Source organism: Hippoglossus stenolepis, chromosome 16 (assembly GCF_022539355.2).
Source record: "Hippoglossus stenolepis isolate QCI-W04-F060 chromosome 16, HSTE1.2, whole genome shotgun sequence".
Classification (NCBI taxonomy): domain Eukaryota; kingdom Metazoa; phylum Chordata; class Actinopteri; order Pleuronectiformes; family Pleuronectidae; genus Hippoglossus; species Hippoglossus stenolepis.
Window position 1 is genome coordinate 17,477,062 of NC_061498.1, and position 18,240 is coordinate 17,495,301.

General features: G+C 39.5%; 1 protein-coding gene across 1 annotated transcript; it reads right to left on the bottom strand.

The window, feature by feature from the left end:
- Positions 1-1,997: 1,997 nt before the first annotated feature.
- fam83fa (family with sequence similarity 83 member Fa) lies at positions 1,998-17,731 on the bottom strand. The gene is made up of 5 exons (XM_035181312.2): positions 17,181-17,731; positions 8,641-8,808; positions 6,635-6,756; positions 3,715-4,484; positions 1,998-2,792 (listed from the first exon to the last, which is right to left on the bottom strand). Exons 1-5 carry the CDS (start codon positions 17,652-17,654, stop codon positions 2,743-2,745), a joined length of 1,584 nt encoding a protein of 527 aa, XP_035037203.2. The 5' UTR covers positions 17,655-17,731; the 3' UTR covers positions 1,998-2,742.
- Positions 17,732-18,240: the final 509 nt, after the last annotated feature.

The following is an 18,240-nucleotide window of genomic DNA, read 5'->3' on the forward strand; positions in this document are numbered from 1 at the left end:
TTGATACTGAGCTGTGGTTTCCTGGAAGCAGCTACACACTTGCAAAAAAAGAAAGAAACATATTTGCTTTTTGCGCAATATATTTGATCACAGTGTTCTTCAAACATGAGAAGGCGTGAGAGCACTGACACACCTGTGAAAAGTAAACGTCTCCTGTAGAGGTCAGGACATTTAACACACTGGTTTTCTTTATACTTTATTTATGATTTAAAATTAAGATATTTTCTTCTGATCACCAGCAAACATAATACAGTTTCATACACAACGTGTACGGACGCCTTGCAAGAGGTTTGACTCAAAGAAAACAACTGCTGACCCTACTTTTTCTTTTTTATCTCCTCCGAGGAGCTTATGTCCTCACCCCTCTCCGTTTGTTTTCAATTTTGTGGTGTGTATCCAGGATTTTTCTTCCACTTTTTTAACATTGTTTTTTTTCATAATTTTTGTTGATTTCACAGGGAATAATTCATGGATTGTGATTTTATGAAATTACACATTTAGAGGACTGATATCTTTGAGTGTGTGTATTTGGGTGCAGCTTGATTGAATTCAAGGGACTGTTGGGCCTGGAGTGTCCTGGGATTGTGGCCCACTGTTTGTTTTCTGGTAGAAGGTCACCTCTATCCTCTCCAAGCTGTTTTGAAATCGCGCTGCCCTGCTCGCCTGTTACACTTATTCGAAATGACTTGTTAAATGTGGGTCGTAGAGCAATAAACATGTTGGAAAGTTTCCGTTTCAATCTTTTCGTGTTTGAGTTCTTACTAATAGTAATTGGAGTTGTCAACGGCTCAAGTCCTAAACGTAAAGGAATCCCAAAGGCGTGATATTCACTCTCAAACCTAAAGGACATTTTGTAGTGATGCTCTGCACAGATCAGGGGCCTGTATTCTGGGGATAGTGGGATTGATTCTGGTATAAGTATCATTATTATAATTTTTTGTATGTTTTGTGTACGTGTAGTGGTTTGTGTTTTCCTGATTTCTTTTAATAAAGAAAAAAAATTCTGACCTTATTAAAACAACCAACACATACGTAGCCAAGAGAATGTCATAAACTATATTTCAAAGTTTGATGGAGGCAACTGATGCAGTGCATTTGACTTAATCTATATATATATATAGTTTGCAGTGACCTCAGAAAGTATCCAGACCTCTGTATATTCTTACATTTAACTTTGTTATAAGTTTAATTTTAAATTAATAAAATAAATTACTGTTTTCAATCTTCTAAAGAACCAGTAATGACAAAGTGAAAAGATGTTTGTAGAAAATCGAAATCAAAAACTGAAATCTCTCATTTATAAAAGTCTTTGCTGTGATACTGCAGACTGGGATGAGGCGTTTTGTCTTTCTAAGACATTCTGATTGGCCCCTGAAATGCCCCTGTCTTGTCAGTAGTCTTTAAAAAAATATATAGTCACTTACAAACAATACTAACAATAAATATAGGACTTTAGGACTTCTTATTTTCGAAGCTTTATTTTGAAGTTTACAATGTGCTTGAAGAATGAACAATTTTCTAAATATATTTAACGTGTGGCTTTGCTCAAAGTTATAGAGCTAACAGTAAAAAAGGAATGACTTATATGTGCACCTTAAAGGTTCAGTGTGTAAGATTTAGGTGAAAGGGATCTATTGGCAGAAATTGAATATAAAATAATCCTTGTGATGTTTTAACGTTTCACCTAAATTGCAGGAATTGTTGTTTTCTTTACCCTTGAATGGGCCCTTTATATTTAAATACTTATATGTAAATTGGGAGCAGGTCCTCTCTATGGAGGCAGCCATGTTTTTTACAGTAGCCCTGAGGGGTATTCAGCTCCAGAGGGTTGGTAGTTTGATCCCGGCTGCTTCGTCACAGGAAAAGCTCTGTATAGGGTCGTTGAATGTTTGTTGTGACCTGTAATGTAAAGCACTTTGAGCGGTCCTGAAGAAAAGAAAACTATTATTACCTTTTATTTAGATGTTTGGCTTCAGGAAAAAGTGTTTCATTTATAAACACCGAATTTCACTTTTAATTTCACTACAGTTAATCACACAAACCAGTTTTAATTTATTATCAAATTAAAAAAAACTTTATTTATAAAAATTATGCTACAAAACAGTGATCATTTGCTTATCAAGTGGTTCTCAAGGATTCACATTTTTTATTTCTTACGAATTTCACTTGGGTTAAAGAAGAGAAATGATAGATCTGACACAGCAAGACTGTGTCGACTCTACATTATTCACAGCCTGTACAGCACACTCTGATGAATGCTGATTCTGTTTCCAAGGGTCGTCTGTAAGGTGAAACTCAGGGACAACAGCACAACTGATCACTTTTCCTGCCTCCATAGCAACCAGGGGCGTCATGTAATCCAACCGCGCAACCTGGGCAACGCCATGTCGACTCTGTTGTGTTCAAGCATGTCAAATATAAAAACACTTGTAGAATAATTTAATACCAAAAAACAGAAACAAAATGATGGCAGTGAGATTTCCTCCATCAGAACACTTTGGCTACAAAGTTGAAGACTTGCCGCAGTTTTTCCTCATGATTAGTTAAACATCTCTTTAATGGGGATTCCCATGATGCACAGCAGAGGACTGTCACCCACACTGAAGCAGCGTCACAGGTAACAGGTAACATCACCTGGTTGCTGTCAGGTGACACTGTGACTCAGCTGTTGCTTAATGTTTAACCATCAGATCCTCCATCTGCTCTTTATGGCCCTAACAGACGCAACTCTTGTTTCTGTTCTCATGACTGGATGCAGTTCTTCTTTTGATGACGCCGCCGGCTTTTCAGTCCTGTTCAAACAAAAAAAGACGAGATTCATTAAGAAATGACTTGAATTATCAAGGTGAAGATATTATTATCACAATCGAGGCAGTTTTGTGTCTCAAGATTGGTTAAACCTGCAATAATCTTTTTGACGGCAGTGGAAACAAGTTCATTTAAATATCATCACTTAATTGTCTCTTTTTGTTTTTTACCAACAGTGCAACATTGTTAAAACTTTCATTAAGAGTCATGTTTGTTTCAACTGATTAATCTAAGTCCAACATTGACTCTCTTTTATCTCTGTTTTTGTTCTCTACCACCAATACACCAGCTTTTTGCTGCTGAGTAACTCTGAGCGCCGTAAGACTGTCACATTGTCATTTGATAAATTATGATTAAGTGAATCACGTTGAATGTTTCCTCATATTTGCAAACTTAAGATGTTTCTAGCAGTAAGAGGTGCTCTTATTAGTTTTCTGTAGAGGAGTTATTTGAGAAGATTGATCCGACAAATTTCTTAGAGTTGATTAATTGATTAGAAAAAGGAATTGTCAAATTATCTCACAAAAAAATTCAAAATTTTGTCTTGATTCAGAGTCACCGTTATCTTACATTTCATAGACAAACAAGAAGATTGATGAAGAAAATAATTGGTATTTGCAGTCACTCATTTCGTTCTTGTGTCTAAAACTCTGGTTGGAATTGGATGAAAGCTTAAGCGATTAGTTAATTAATCAGTCAATCAACAGATATGATTGTTTGGGGTTTTTGTGAAGATTCTCTTTGGTGTAAACCATAGCGCAATTTTTTGGGGCTCTTTACAATTGTAAACACTACATTCTATCATTGAAACAGGCCTTATAGTCAGGTGAACAAATTAAGAAAATTGTCTAATAATCGTTGCAGTCCTGATTCAAATGAAACAAAGTGAAATAATAGATCACGTACCGTCTTCATCTCCTGTGTTGATGGTCTGCAGAGACATGCTCCTCTGAATGACCTTTGACGGCTTCTTTATTTTGGATTTCAGTGCACCTGGTTTCTCGATGATCTCAAAGGATTCCTCCACCTCATCTACTACAATGTCTTTGGTCTCGGACACTTTCCAGGCAGGCGAGGGGCTCTGAGGAGTGACCATTCCTTCCTTTATAGTCTCTGTGCACTGGTTTGCTCCTCTGCCTTTTAAGAAGTGCCTGAAGGAGCTGCGCTTTTTCGTGCCGGGGAACTGGTTATTCTTCAAGCTTCCTTTTCCTTCCTCCTCTGTGAGTGAAGCAGGACTCTGCGGGGGGGCTATTTCCTCCTTTTCTCTGCTGGGGGGAAGGAAGTTTCTCTGCAGGCCGTTCCTCTGGTTCAGTCCGAGCAGCGAGTCCGTATGAGTCGAAAGGTCTTGTAGGGAACCTGTGTGGCCCATGCTGTTCCCAAAAACCAGAGAGTACTTCGGATTGTGGTATTTATGAGCTGGCACCTTCAGGTTGATATGTCTGGAGTCCCCGACCGATATTTGAAAGCGAGATGTGGAGACTGACAGAGGTACGGTTTTCTCCACCTTTGGCTTTGGCGCAGCGATGGGTGGCTTGGTGATGTTGAAGTCCTTGTAGAGGTCCACCTGTTCAGACACGGCGTAAAGCTCCCTGAAGTCGTTGTCGAAGAAGTCCACGATTTGTCCCGACATCACTGTGATCGTGTTCCTGTCGATCCGAGACGAACTCCAGGTGAAGCTGGAAGAGGAAAAGGGTGTTAACCAAAGCAAACTCTTCAGGGAGTCTTGTGAGGGTTAGGTGAGAAGATTGACAACGCACTCTGCCTGTAAACATGCATGTAAACAGCTAGCCTTTCTAAAAAGTAGCACAATCCACCAGCTCATCAATTAACATGGAATATATAAAGAAATATCTGAAGAGCAAATCATCATTTTTACACTTTGGATTTCATACAAATTACACAAGATAATGGATATTGTCATTTAACAGCTATTATCTAAATAATGGCAGTGTCTCAACAGCTGGGGCCATCAATTACGACTGCTCACATGGTCAGTTATAGTCACTTTAATACAGTATACAGCCGACGCCTGGTGTGACTGTTGCTGCACTGATGACTGAACAAAGGCTATAAAGATGGAAATTTCATTGAATTTATCAAGATGAACAGGTTTATATGGAGGACGTTTGCATAAAGGGAAATTGGAAATTAAGGCCCTAATATAAAAGCCTGATTTATCTCTAACACCAACATAGATAAAGGTCCCAGCCACATTAATGGTCTAACACTTTAATCAGTAAACATCAGACGTGCTTTTAAGTTTAAGTCTTTATTCTAAAATAAGATAAGCTGCGGCTTCATATTAAGAGTATAAACAAATCTTCTCTCACTCTGTAAAGTAAGAATAGGCATACTTTTTAACTATTGTTTTAAAAGCATTTTTACAATATTGTCTTCTATAAAGCTATAAACACTATAAAGCTTTAAAAAAGAGTGCTGTAGTGTTGGTAGGTCAACTTTTGTAGTAAATTGAACTGATGACTGCTGAAGCTGATTATCAACTACCACACTACCACTCTTATTTGAATCCTTTCAAAGCATTTTGTAATATAGCAGCCCTAAGAAGCTACAACAGATTTGTTTTTACACCCTCGGTAATCTCGACCGTGAATTTTTCATTTAAACTTCTTTTTCCTAAAGCGGCATGACGAATCAAAACATGAATGTGCTTATTTCACTTGGCACGAATCTGTCATTCCAGTTCAGTTTTTTGTGTATCACGAACATGTTCATTATAAGAACTGAAAATTGCTTCCGGACTGACGTGTTTAACCAGTGCAAGTCATTTCCAGGTAAGGAGAGATGACGTGTTGTCGGATGAGTCGTCTGCATTCAGACACATGCTGCTGTACACAGGAGCTTAACTCTTAATTCTGTATCCAACACAGTTCAATCAGATTCTTTTTGAAAGGAGTCAGGGTCAAGTATTTGTCAATGTCAAGTAAGGGTAGAATATATATAAAAACATTGTCGCAGCATGATAAAAGAGGACAGCCACAATAAGCATAACTGCAGGGTAAAAAAACTGCCGTGCGAGTCAGCAGCTGTCAACTCCTCTTCCTGTATACACTCCTACAGATGCATATTGTACAACGTGATGAAAACCAGTCTTTGCATACACATGAAGGGAGAGTAAGGGTTAACAAATGTAGGTGTACTGATTATTTCTCTGAGCCTGGTTAATTATACTGGAAAAGCTTTCTGCCTCAGATTAATCTCACTCAGGTTTTATACAAGACGTCTGCCAACACAAGTGATAATGGACGACAAGTTGATCTGCAACAAAAGAGCGATTAAGAAAGCATTCCAGTCATTCAACATGTTTAATGTGCTGTGGTTAGGGGTGTCATTAGTCTGCCTACCTGTGTTGTAGCTGCTGCTTCTTAGAGAAATGTGCTTTTAAATGGAGTCTGACGGAGGCATGTATGCACATATATCTGCGTTGTTTATTCTGTAAAATAGGTTTTCATTTGAGATACCGATATCGGCCATTTAAAAAAAAAAAAACAGTTTTATTTAACTGATGAATCTATCGGGCTCTATTAAATTTAAAGCCAGTTTCTTGACTTTAGGATCTGATGGTCACTGTAATTATCATCAGCTTTAGCTTGACATAATTTCCAAATAAAATGTACTTTGGTGTGACATGTTTTAAACAATTTTAAAACATTTTATAAGGACTATTTACTAAAGGTAGCAAATAAAGGCGTGCAGTTGACAAGTGGAATTACTGAATTTATACTAACATCTTTCAATTCTTTGAACACGTTGATCATGGAACACATTCAATTGCATTTGATGTAATATTAAAAAACTATATGCTCACCTGTAAGACCCAAACATAACTTTCTCTCCGTCCACCAACATGTATTTGGAGCACAGGGAGCCAGGCAGTTTTCCAAACGACATGGGCAGTCCTGCACCTTTCACCATCCGCACACGGAGGTTCTGTAAAGAAACACCCGCTTAATTACACATTTCAGCAGGCTTAAAATCACACGGGTAAGCCTGAGTAAATGCACTGGGCCACAGTAATCGAAGGTCCCCTGTATCAAGGACGATTGGTTGATCAAAGGTGATGCCAAGTTAAACTCTGCGGTCACACCTTTCAACATTAAGTCAACTTTCTCAAAAAATAAAAGGTTGAACTCGAACCCTTTAGCTACATATGTTTACTTAAGAAAGAAAAGGAGACATAAATAGTGAGTAGACACACTGGGAGGAGGCTTTCCTCGCCTGTCAACCCCGGCGTGGAGGTGAAGCATCGAGTTACAGTTTTCGGATCTCTTCTCAGGATCTATGAATGTTCATTTGTAAGAAGTAAGAGTAACGGAGCCCAGCGCTCTGAAAAGGCCTTTCACTGCCTTATCAACTGACACCACCACAGCCAGGTACTTCAGTGCTCCAGTTCAACTAGACTGGAGCGAGGAAACTCTGCGTTACAGCAGACAAGGCTGGGAATTGTGTCCCTGAGGAGATAGGATGACAGTCCAGCTCAGTGAACTGCTGTTCGCTGTTGATCTAGATCAGCACTTACGGTCATTTCTAACAGGATCTGTAACTTATAATATTCAATGTGCACATATAAAACAATATAATATTATTCAATCTATGGTTGTATTAGATTGTATTTAATAGATCATAATGAACTGGTCTGTGTATTCCCAGTATTCCCAAATTTAATTTTTCAGGTATTCAAAAGAAAATAAAGTTGATGTATTTCTACAACAGTTGTCCACAAGTGGGTCAAAAAGATTTATCTAGTATTTCCTATACAAATCTTTCTTCCTTCGGACCCAAAATGCACCAAATTCTTCAATACACTCTCTTTAATACACATACCAAGTGTGAAGCTAATAACATGAACGGTTCACGAGATTTGCATTCTGCATACAGAAAGGTGGAATTGGTAGGTAGATGTGAAAATCTGCTTTTATAGTCAAATTAGCTAGCTAGCTAATATTAGCTTCCCAACATAACTATCGCTGTGAATGGTTTCCATAAGTAGCTTAATAGTATGACATGGCAAAATGTACTCTCGTTGTAACTTGTAAGTTTAAAAACTATGAATAATACTGGTTTGGAATAAAAACTATTTAATTAATTGTTACCAAAAAAAACCACTTAATTTGGACACATGCAGTTACAAAAAATAACACTTTTACTTACAAATAAAAGCCAAAGATTATTACTTACTACACACAACTATGCTATTCATTCAAACAAAATGGGAAAGTTCCAAACCAATTTACTGTGATTTCTCTTAATTTGTAATATTTTAGGTTTTGCACAAAACAAATATCTATGGTCATAGTTAATCAGTGTTACACCTACTTAAGTTTGACATGTCGGTAAGCAGTCTAAGTGGATTTTAATGCAGATGTCCTGCAGCTACTTTTTCATTCCATTGGTGAGGTTTGTCTAATATAAAGAGCTAAGATAAGATTGTACACAACCTGGCAACTCAAAATGTGTTCTTATCACTTATTATGAAGTATTGGTAAATTATGAATGACTTTAACTACAGTTTACACACCCTTTAGAAATGACCCATTTAGAAGTCATTTGTCATGTTTTAACAGTTGTTAATGTAGTACCATAAGCACATAAACTACCTCTGCCAAACCGTCTCAAAGGGCAAAACACATGATACATAAGACACTTTAAGCCATGATAATTATTGCAGTCACTGCCATTGTTTACTACAGGAGTTACAGCACTGACCCACTTAGGTGCTTTCCTTCAAACTCGTTAATTTGTTCTTTGTGTGTTGCATAAGCAAGTCTCCTCCCTGTGCCATGCTCTCCACTGTTTGCTGAGCTCAGTTCTCACCCGCAGATGCACCGCATTAATCTGCAGCCGAGTGCACATATCCAGGAAGTGGGGCACTCCCCTGGCCTCCAGCACAGTGTAGACGGCCACCCCGCGTCGTGACGAGGCATCCAGCAGGTCCTGAAGGATCTGCAGGTCCGTCAGGAGGTCCATGACTATGGCCACCACCTGAGAAACAATTAGAATTGGGAGGGACAATTATAATGCAGCAGTGATGGTGGCTGTTCACATCCTGTAGAGCCTGATCCCAACACATTAAAAGCATTCTGTAATATATCATACAAAATTTGTATTTAATACAAGTGCAGCAGCCTCTCCCCAAAAGAAAGGTCATCAGTTTACCTCTGAAATCTTGGATTCTGAATTGAAATATTCTTAACAAACTAAAATAATAAATATTTACAATATTTAATTATTTTTTATATTGATAAACACAAAAAAGCAGAGCCAGTAACACCAGAAGACCCACACTTTTTTTCAAAATCAACTACAGCCAAAGCAACTACGCAAAACCCCCTGGTTGGGACTGTATTAAAATATACCACTAACTAGATTGACACTGAAATGTGCATACCTTGGCCAAGGTTGAACAGTCCCCTTACATTCAGTCAAGCTTCACCAACACTCATAGAGATCAGTCCTCTAAATGTGTCAGTTTTCCTGGCTTCCGCCCCTATAATCAAAACCACTGGAAAAGTTCTTCCATGACCCATGACCCCTCCCTTCTACCATGTTTCAATCGATCTGGTTCTGTAGTTTTGCGTGATCACTTTGAACAGTCAGCCACACAAACAAAAAGCAATGAAGATGTATCCTCCTTAATAACTGGGACTTGTTTGAATTATAAATAGTTTAGTTTTTGATACTTTAAGGACATTTTATCCAGTAAAACCTTCTCCACCTATATATTCTCAAAACTTTTGATAAGCGAGTACTGAAACTACGGATTAAGTACTAGACACTCAAGTGTAAAGCTTGTTTCATTCAGATTATTTTATACCTCTCATTTATTTATTTTCCTGGTTGGTGAAGTTTGCCGCTCTGTGTGCGTTACTGATGTTTGTATACCTGCTTGCTGCACCATTAAGACCAATAAAAGAAATTCCACCCCTCCCTCTGTAGTTAAACACAATGATTCCTATTACAGTTGGGATTCAAATCGTTAGGGGAAAGTAACAGTTGATGATTCAGTGGAACTTGTTTTCCCAGACAATTAAATACAGCTTGTGTCTTTAGTAGCCTTGCATAATTAAATCCGGCCTGTCACAAGATGTATTACAGTACATTTAAGTGCACTATGTATTTTAATAGACAAACACGTGGAGTGTTTTTACAGCCACACTGGGTTTTTATATCTGAGGTCAGTTCTGCCTGATCATGTGAGAGTTTTTCAAGTTCCTTATTCCCTGCAGCTCTCGTGTTGCTGTATCAGCCTGATCCAACAGGTTCTACTGGTAGACACGTGTGTGTGTGTGTGTGAAACACAATCATACGATAGGTAAGCAACATAAACTGTGACAAGTAATCTGTGCATCAGTCTAAATGAAGTGTACGTTAACAGTTACTCATCCTACCTGAGGGTTGGATCGTGTATTGAGGAAAGCACCTTTGTGTTCCTCTTATGTTTACTACTTAAAAGGTTAGAACTTGTTAAAGATTCATCGTTTTAGTCTTGTCTCAAGCAAAACTGACAACATTTAATTGATCTCAGGTTATTACCTCTGTCAAGCTGGTGATGTTTGTCAACTGGATTACACAAAAACTGTTGAATGGATTTCCACAGAACTTGGTGGAAGGGTGGGGGATTACCCATTACATTTTGGCACAAAGGGGGAACTTTGCTGCCTTACAGTAATTCTATGAGTTAATAATGCTATGTTGCCTTATGTTTTCTATGTTAAAGGGGACATAGCATGCCCATTTTACCACAATTGATATGGTTCCTTGGGGCCTTAATGAAATGTCTGTAACATACTTTGGTCAAAATACCACAAGGATCATTTAAAACAGCACCCTTTTTACCCTGTCTAAAACAGCCCTCCACAGAGTGACCTGTTTTGACTGCCTGTTCCTTTAAATGCTAGTGAGCCAGCTCCCCCCTCCCCCTCTCCCCCCATGATTTTAAACGATAAAAATTACATATTTTATATGATATAAATTATCAAATATGCATCCCATACTTTGTATTCCCCTTCTGTTGTCCTGGAGTTTTAATTTTCCCAATCACATAATTAAATGTCCCCCTCTGCCCATCCACTACAAGCACACAAGCAGACAGACAGAGAGAGAAAGAGAGGGGGGGGGCTATGAAGACCATCATTTACCCCCGAACCCCGACATTCAACGGGTACAACAACAAGCGGAGAAAGCAGAATCGCGGGCTGACCTTATATATACAGTCTATGGGGCTGACCAGCGGAGAAATGCTCGTCCCGTGTGAACAGCCAGGCGGCTGCGCGCTGGAGAACGGTGCTGCGCTGCCTCGAGGTGGGGGGGGGGCCAAGGCCATGTAGGGAGACTTCCAGTGCCTTGTTACGACACAAAACCCAGGAAGCTCAATCGAGTCGCTCAAGCATGACGTTTCTGACTTAGAGGAACCATAACAAAACGCGCGAGTGTTTTTTTCCCAGAGTTTTTGGGTTGGTAGACATGCCAGATACCCACATTAAGTAGAAGCAGTAACAAAGTGGAATTTGCATGCTATGTCCCCTTTAATCAATTTCATCAAACACAACTTTACCACAAATTAGCTTAACTAGTGCAGTGTACGGTCTAAACTTACCTGAAGAGTTTAGTCAGTTGTGAGAGAGAATCTGTTGTTAAAATGCAGTCTATACTTTTGACATATCCTGTAGACTGACGAGGCTAAAAGACAGGTTACAACATGTCGTCTGCCTGAAGGGTTTATAGCTGATGGTTAAATATGATCTTTATTAAATGTGGAGACATTTTCAGCCAGTCCCCCCAAGAAGACAAATAGTTCTTTAAATAGTTGGTTCGACAGAATTTGAACTTTAACCACTGATGGACAGTCAGCCTCCATCCTTTGGCACTGGTCTTGATGAGTGACACTGTTTTGTAATCTGATTGTAATTATCTAATCTGCTGTTTTATTGTCATGAGTCGATCCAGAATTGATGTTAATCCTCACATGATCGTCTGAGGTCCTGATTCCTCCTGACACATCTGTCCAGTCAGGAATAAGCATGTTGAACTTATAGTTCACAATATCATCATCATGACTTAATACAAATGTTATAAAAGTCCATTTCAATCCCCCGATAGTGAAATGCACAAATTATGCACATGTCTTAATATCCTTTATTTTAATATCTCAACTTTCTTAACTTGTATTTCAAATTTTATCATATTGTTTCAACATTTCAGTGCTGTTTTTTTAATGTTCATTTTCAATAAAATCTATTTTGTTGTTACTTGCTCTGGGTAACTGATGGTTAAAGGCTCCCTCTGTATCAACTGAAAACATCCATTATTAGGACCTGTCATTTTGTTATGTTTTTGAATTGGAGTTGAGTTTGTCACTCTACCGTTCAGTCTATGTTCTGTACGTATAAGGAGCGACACCTGTGAGCTAGTTCAGGCAGCCAACTCGAGCTGCGCTGCTCCAATCATGTGACATACAACATGTGACATACCTCACTCTCCACAACCATCTATAATACACACCCACCTTATCAGGTGGACTATTTAAGCAGAGAGAAATTTCCCATCATCCCCTGTGGGGGAAAACACTAAACCTGTTCTGCTGCAATAAACTTTTGAACGTGAGTCGTCTGACTGAACTTCTGTTATGAACAAAGTGTGATAAGTAAAGTCTGATATTATCTGCCCCGTGTTTCTCCTTTCCTAACCTCTTACCTTTCTACCTCAGCCCATGACAAAGAGCCCCCCCCCGTGTGTGTCATTCTGTAGGTATGAGAGCAACAATTGGAACTTCAGGATCCTGATATGCAGAACTACTTTGTCATGTATTTGGCAGCCTTTCACAGGTAAAGGATTTACTACACCACGAGAGGAGCAACCTCAGCACCTCAGCATGTGAGCAGCTAATTAAGTTGTCAAAGCTCCTGTAGACTGATAATAAAGATAATTAATCTATATGTTAGTGTATCTATATATATTCTCCTATAAGAACTCTTTCGCAGGGCATCCACTTTAAACCGGATAAATCTTTTACCTGTGTGCGTCCTTTTCTTTCGGTTTCACGTTCATCCAGACTAAAACCATGTTTACAGCCTCCACTGTGTGTTTTACTGTGCGTGGGGCAAATAGAGCTTTCCCAGTATGATGATCTAAGCCACATCAGTGAAGGTCAGGAGCAGTGTGACAGCAGAGTCAGACAAACATTTAGTCGTCTCTTTCATTGCGGATGTCAATGTAGGCGAATACGCAGCGAATCAAAAGTTAAAGTAACTAATCCTGGATTCATGATGATATTGTAATGAAGAAGTTGCAAATCTAAAACTAGAATGGCCTTTACCGGATCCTTCAAAGTTTTGTGGAAATCTGCGAAATCCTGCAAACTAACAAACAAATGCAGATAAAAACTAAACCTTCTTGTTCAAGTCAACAAATATAAAGATTTTAATGAGACTAATAGCTGATCAACATATAGCGTTTTTCTTCACTGAGTAATTTTAAGACACAATTATGCAAATTAGAGAGTGATGTCATCAGGCAAACATGTAGCATCTATTCGAGCAAGTTTTAGACTCTTTCCGTTGGCACAACTAGTTGCGATTCAATCTTTATTTCATATGCTGATGACTAAAACAGAAATGGTCACAGTTGACTTTGTGGCAGCAAAGTTACGAAGACTCTCATTTTTTACTTTTTGTGTAATCACACGTACAAATATCAATATAGCCTTTAATAGGACAATGCACACTCCCTATCAGATGTTTTGTTGGTTGCCAATTGAAAAGCACGTTGTGTAAGTGTTTCCCTGGGGATAAACTTAAAATGAATTAAATGTTGACATGAGGTTGATTTGGATTCAAATATTTGTGTGTATTTGCATGTGGGATGTGAAAAAAAGAGTTGAAATGTCAGAGTGAAAAAAGAAATCTCGAAAAGGCAGAAAAGTCTTTACTCAACAGACGAAAACATCAGATCTGTGTGGAGCGATGAGGGAAGTGTAACTTTCAAAGCCTAAATACTGTATTTCTATTAACTTTTCTTTTAATTACCTCATCTTGTTGAACCTTCTTTTATGGCACTCAGCAGGAGAATTGGCATCTCTAAGTCTTCATTTTCTAATATTCACATTCTGTGCGTGGATGGAATAGACACATTTACTCACATTTTCTTTTCTCCGTTTTCTTGAAGTTCGGTTAAAATTTGCACTTGCTAATTTGTGCGTTTAAAAGGAAATACATTTACTGATATTACACTTCCTGTAAAATATATTTCCTGTAAAAACACAACAGTTACCCTGATCACGAATATCATAATATCAGATAGGAATCAAGCTACAGTCTGTACGATCCTCCCCACCTCAAAAAGGAGAAACTGTGCTTTCTAAGCCAGTCAGAACAAACTCTATCTCTTTACCAAACTGTTATAGCCTCTGGTGCTAAACATCAGCCCAATCCTCCATGAATGTTCCCCTCGTCAGCTTTTTATTGTTTGTGCATACCTGGCAGGTCAATGATAAGTGGGAATCTGAATGGGAGAAATAAAGGAGAGGCTTGTTAAGAAACCCAGAGTGAATGGGCTACAGGCTGAGAGTCTTAATCTTTCTGATGCAAGTCCTGATGTGCAGCAGACATTTACAGCAGCTCTGCCCCCAATCCCTCAACCAAAGGTGACTTGGCTTGTTAAAACTTGTTCACGACTCCCTATGATGTACACACACATTTGGTTTTATGTTGTTTAGTTATACAACAGTTATATAACGACTTGTGTTTGGGGGTGAGAGCCCCTGTGTATAATTGACCTGTAACTGATTTTACTGTATTGTTCTTCATGATGAAATTAAAAAGACATAAAACTTTTACAGTTTGAATTTGGGACCAGGTTCAATAATGTTTAGTTTTTTTTGTACATTGAGTACATTTCAAGATGTCCACATATTAAAAAATAATGCAGTGTAATTACACAATGGTCCTGCAGTCAGCTCCTTCTTCACTCAAGGTGATAATGTTCAGATGTTGAAAGTGTTTTAAAGGGGGGTCAGCTGAAACGTTGCTATGGAGGAAGAGGTCTGTTGTGCTGCAGAATTGTTACACAACAAGAAACGACCACAAAAAACTATTGCTCAATGTACACCAGGCTGCATTCAAATGTGTTTCTTGTGAAACAATAGGACAGAGTTTGATCACAGGACAGTTCAGGTGGAAATGCACCCGAGACGCATGGAGGACAAATTGTGACCTGATCAGACAGATGACTTCTGGAGGTGATCAGGGATGCACAGTGACGGCAAGTGTAAATCCAATTACATTGTCAATCCACATAAAAAAACTACGAGAATAAAAATAATGGTCGGATGTGATTGTTAAAAACTTCAAATACCGTACAGAGAGCTGGACGACATGAAGGCTCTTCTAAAAGTGAAGCCAAGCCGTCTTGATCACGGCCTGGTGACTAGCTGCACAATGGGTCATAACCCCAAGATATCAAAATACACATTAATCACTACTGCACAGACTGGCTCCAAATGAGTCAAATCTGAGATATTTTGGCTTCATTTTTGTACAATGGGAGATAGTGGAGACAAAAGGAGGATGACGAGAGCTAAACAGAGCGATCAGATCTCATTGTGGACACTGGAAACACATCAACACCAGATGTAATGAGTTTAAAATCATATCTGGATCGGTTACTTGGCTGTAGGCCAAGTAAATTTACATGAAGAAGACACTGATGAGTTTTATTACACGGTCGGTTATTATCCAACACGGTAGCGGTGTAATAAATGTGTTTAATGAAGGAGAGTTCACACAAAAAGGCAGTAATTGAATCCTAAGGGCCTAACAAATCTAACCAATCAGAATGTGTGTTGTTGACATCAAATTTTGTAGTAGAGCTTCTTCCTCTATCCAGTCAGATTTAAAGTTTGTCAGTTTATTTAATATATTTGTCTTTAGCAATTGCTCATTAATTCAGGATGTGATGTAGCCAACTTGAAGCTACAGGATCAAGCAACAGGCGAAACAACAGAAAAGTAATGAACCAAACGTGCACTGCTCAGATTGTTTACAAAGTAAATACTCAAGAAAAAACTATAACCTTGGTGCTAAGTGTTGCAGCAGTTCTTTGAACTGTCAGACGGACATGAAGAAATACGTAATGAAGACAGTTTAAGCTCTTGAGCCAGTGAAACTCACCACCTTCATCAATATTGGACGGATCAAGTTATTTCCCTCTTTTTGTTTGGCATCAAGCGATATGAGAAGAAGAAGCTCAACTTTCTGACACGGACATCGAGGAGCTTGTTAGTGAGGTAGAGGTGAAGAAAAACAGATTGCTTGGTGGCCACAGTAGTGATATCATTAATAAAAGAAAATACACCGAGAGGCAACGAGTTTCTGATCCTGTTAATCAAGTTAAAGGGGTAGTACACCAAAAACTGAACATTCACTCATTATCTTCACCCCACTATGCTGATGGAGGGGTGGGTGAAGTGTTTGAGTCCAGGGGTTGAGGTTCAGGGGTAAACAGACACAATACAATTGAAGTAAATGTTTTTCAAAACTAAAAAAACAACAGAAAAAAACTAAAGTGTCCGTAAGCCCTGAGAATGAAATACGACTCGAAACAGTGTAATTTACATTTTTTAGCCTAAAGGTCCGCTGTTATCCACCTCCTAACTGCTGCAGTAACTGCAGCTAGTGCGAGTTTTTGCAAGTGCGTACAAGTGCGCACATTCTCCCGTCAAGTTTGTTTTTATAGATCCCAGCGTTTGCGTGAGAAGTGGCGTACGCACTAAAATGGGGTCTGAAAGATGCGTACGCAGCGGATATAAACGAGGCCCCAGGCGCTTGCAGTTTTGCGTGTGTATGTTGGGGGGCCTGGGGGGGCGCCAATCTGAAATCTCGCCTAGGGCTCCAACATTGCCAGGCCCGGCCCTGGGTGTGATTATTCCTTTTTAAATACTTGAGCATCTCAAGGACCTTACTTGTTATAAAACCCCCAAAAAAGTGATTCAGCACACAAGTCATTTTTACACAAAGTTTCATCTGTGAACTGTAGATTGACTTGTTTACCAGCGATCTTGCAGTATGTCGATCTCTTTTCTCAGCTATAATTACTCTAGTTACACGATTAATCATCAACTATTTGATCTATTACACATCCATTACACATGACTAATATTTGCTCTTGATGCCTCTAACCATGTGATGGTTTGAGGCTTTCCTTTGGGAGTTTCTCAGATTTTTGACTGTAGGTCAAATACAAGAAACCACTCAGGTTGGGTTTGACTGTTTTCTGGCCTTTTAATAGACAAAGTGATTATTCAATATGAAAGGATAAAAGAACCCGGATTTGCAGACCTGGACTGGAGCTGAACTGACCTTGTGTGATTCTTGTATCAGTCTCCTCACGACCTCCTTGATGTGGGGTCCCTGCTCTTTGGGTGGGTGGGTGTACACGGACACGCGGGTCACCCCCTTGTAGTGGCCGCTGCTGCCGGGCCAGCCGATGTCCAGGGACGGGACCTCGGTGTCGGACATCTCGGGCCAGTAGGTGGAGTGGACCCCGGAGTCGGCGCTGGAGGAGCCCTTGCACTTGTCTGGGTCTGCCGTCTCGGAGTCGCTTTCGGAGTCGTACTCGTGGAAGCTTTTGCGGATGGACTTGACCTCCCGGGCGGAGAGGAAGTCCTTGACGTTGTCCTCCTTGAGGCGCATCTTGAAGGCGCCGTCCCCGCTCCGGAGCAGCTGCTCCAGGGCCGCTCGCTGCTCCTCGCTGTAGTAAAACTCGGGTCTGGACTCCAGGATTTTCTCGTTGACGTGTTCATCGTCCATACACAGCAGCTGCGACTCCGCCATGACAGATAACAGTTCTCCTGGTCCAGCGGCTCCTGACTCTACCTGAGCGCACAGGTAGGAGCAGGGGGCGGGGCCACTGTTTGAATAAAGCCCCTCCGTTATTGAACAGCTTCCTGTTACACACCTTTCAGAATAAAATGGTCTCATCTATGTATAACTCAGCTCCTGATTAGAGCCCAAGCTGTAAGTGAGTGCTTTTATATCTGGATCTATACAGGCTATATATGGTGAGCAATGTTGATGCTGTTTGTTCGTTTATTTTGATAGTCTTGCTCTTACTGTTCTTAAGTTATTTGCTTGTTTTATTTCCCTGTAAACCTGCTGCTAAACTCTTTATATCCTCAATTAATCAACCTCGTTGGATTTGCAAAAAATTAAGTCCACAAGTTTTCAAAACTCACAGTTTTATTCACCTACCACTGAGGCTGTAGGGCAGAGATTAGCTGGTCTTGAAACAATGTATATGTCTGATTGACCTGCAAAATCTGGCAGCTCCTTCATGTCCATCCGGTGGGACTGATGCCGCATTTAGAAAAATACTTAGTTTATAATCCTGTTTAACACAGCTAAATAACACAAGCAGCAT

Bases quoted from the DNA above. Each gene is read 5' to 3' on its own strand.
- fam83fa (XM_035181312.2), bottom strand. From the start codon at position 17,654: ATGGCGGAGTCGCAGCTGCTGTGTATGGACGATGAACACGTCAACGAG. The intron at 4,485-6,634 runs GTGAGCATATAG...TTCCTCTTCCAG, and splicing joins GTTATGTTTGGGTCTTACAG to CTTCACCTGGAGTTCGTCTC. The intron at 2,793-3,714 runs GTACGTGATCTA...TTGTTTGAACAG, and splicing joins CAACACAGGAGATGAAGACG to GACTGAAAAGCCGGCGGCGT.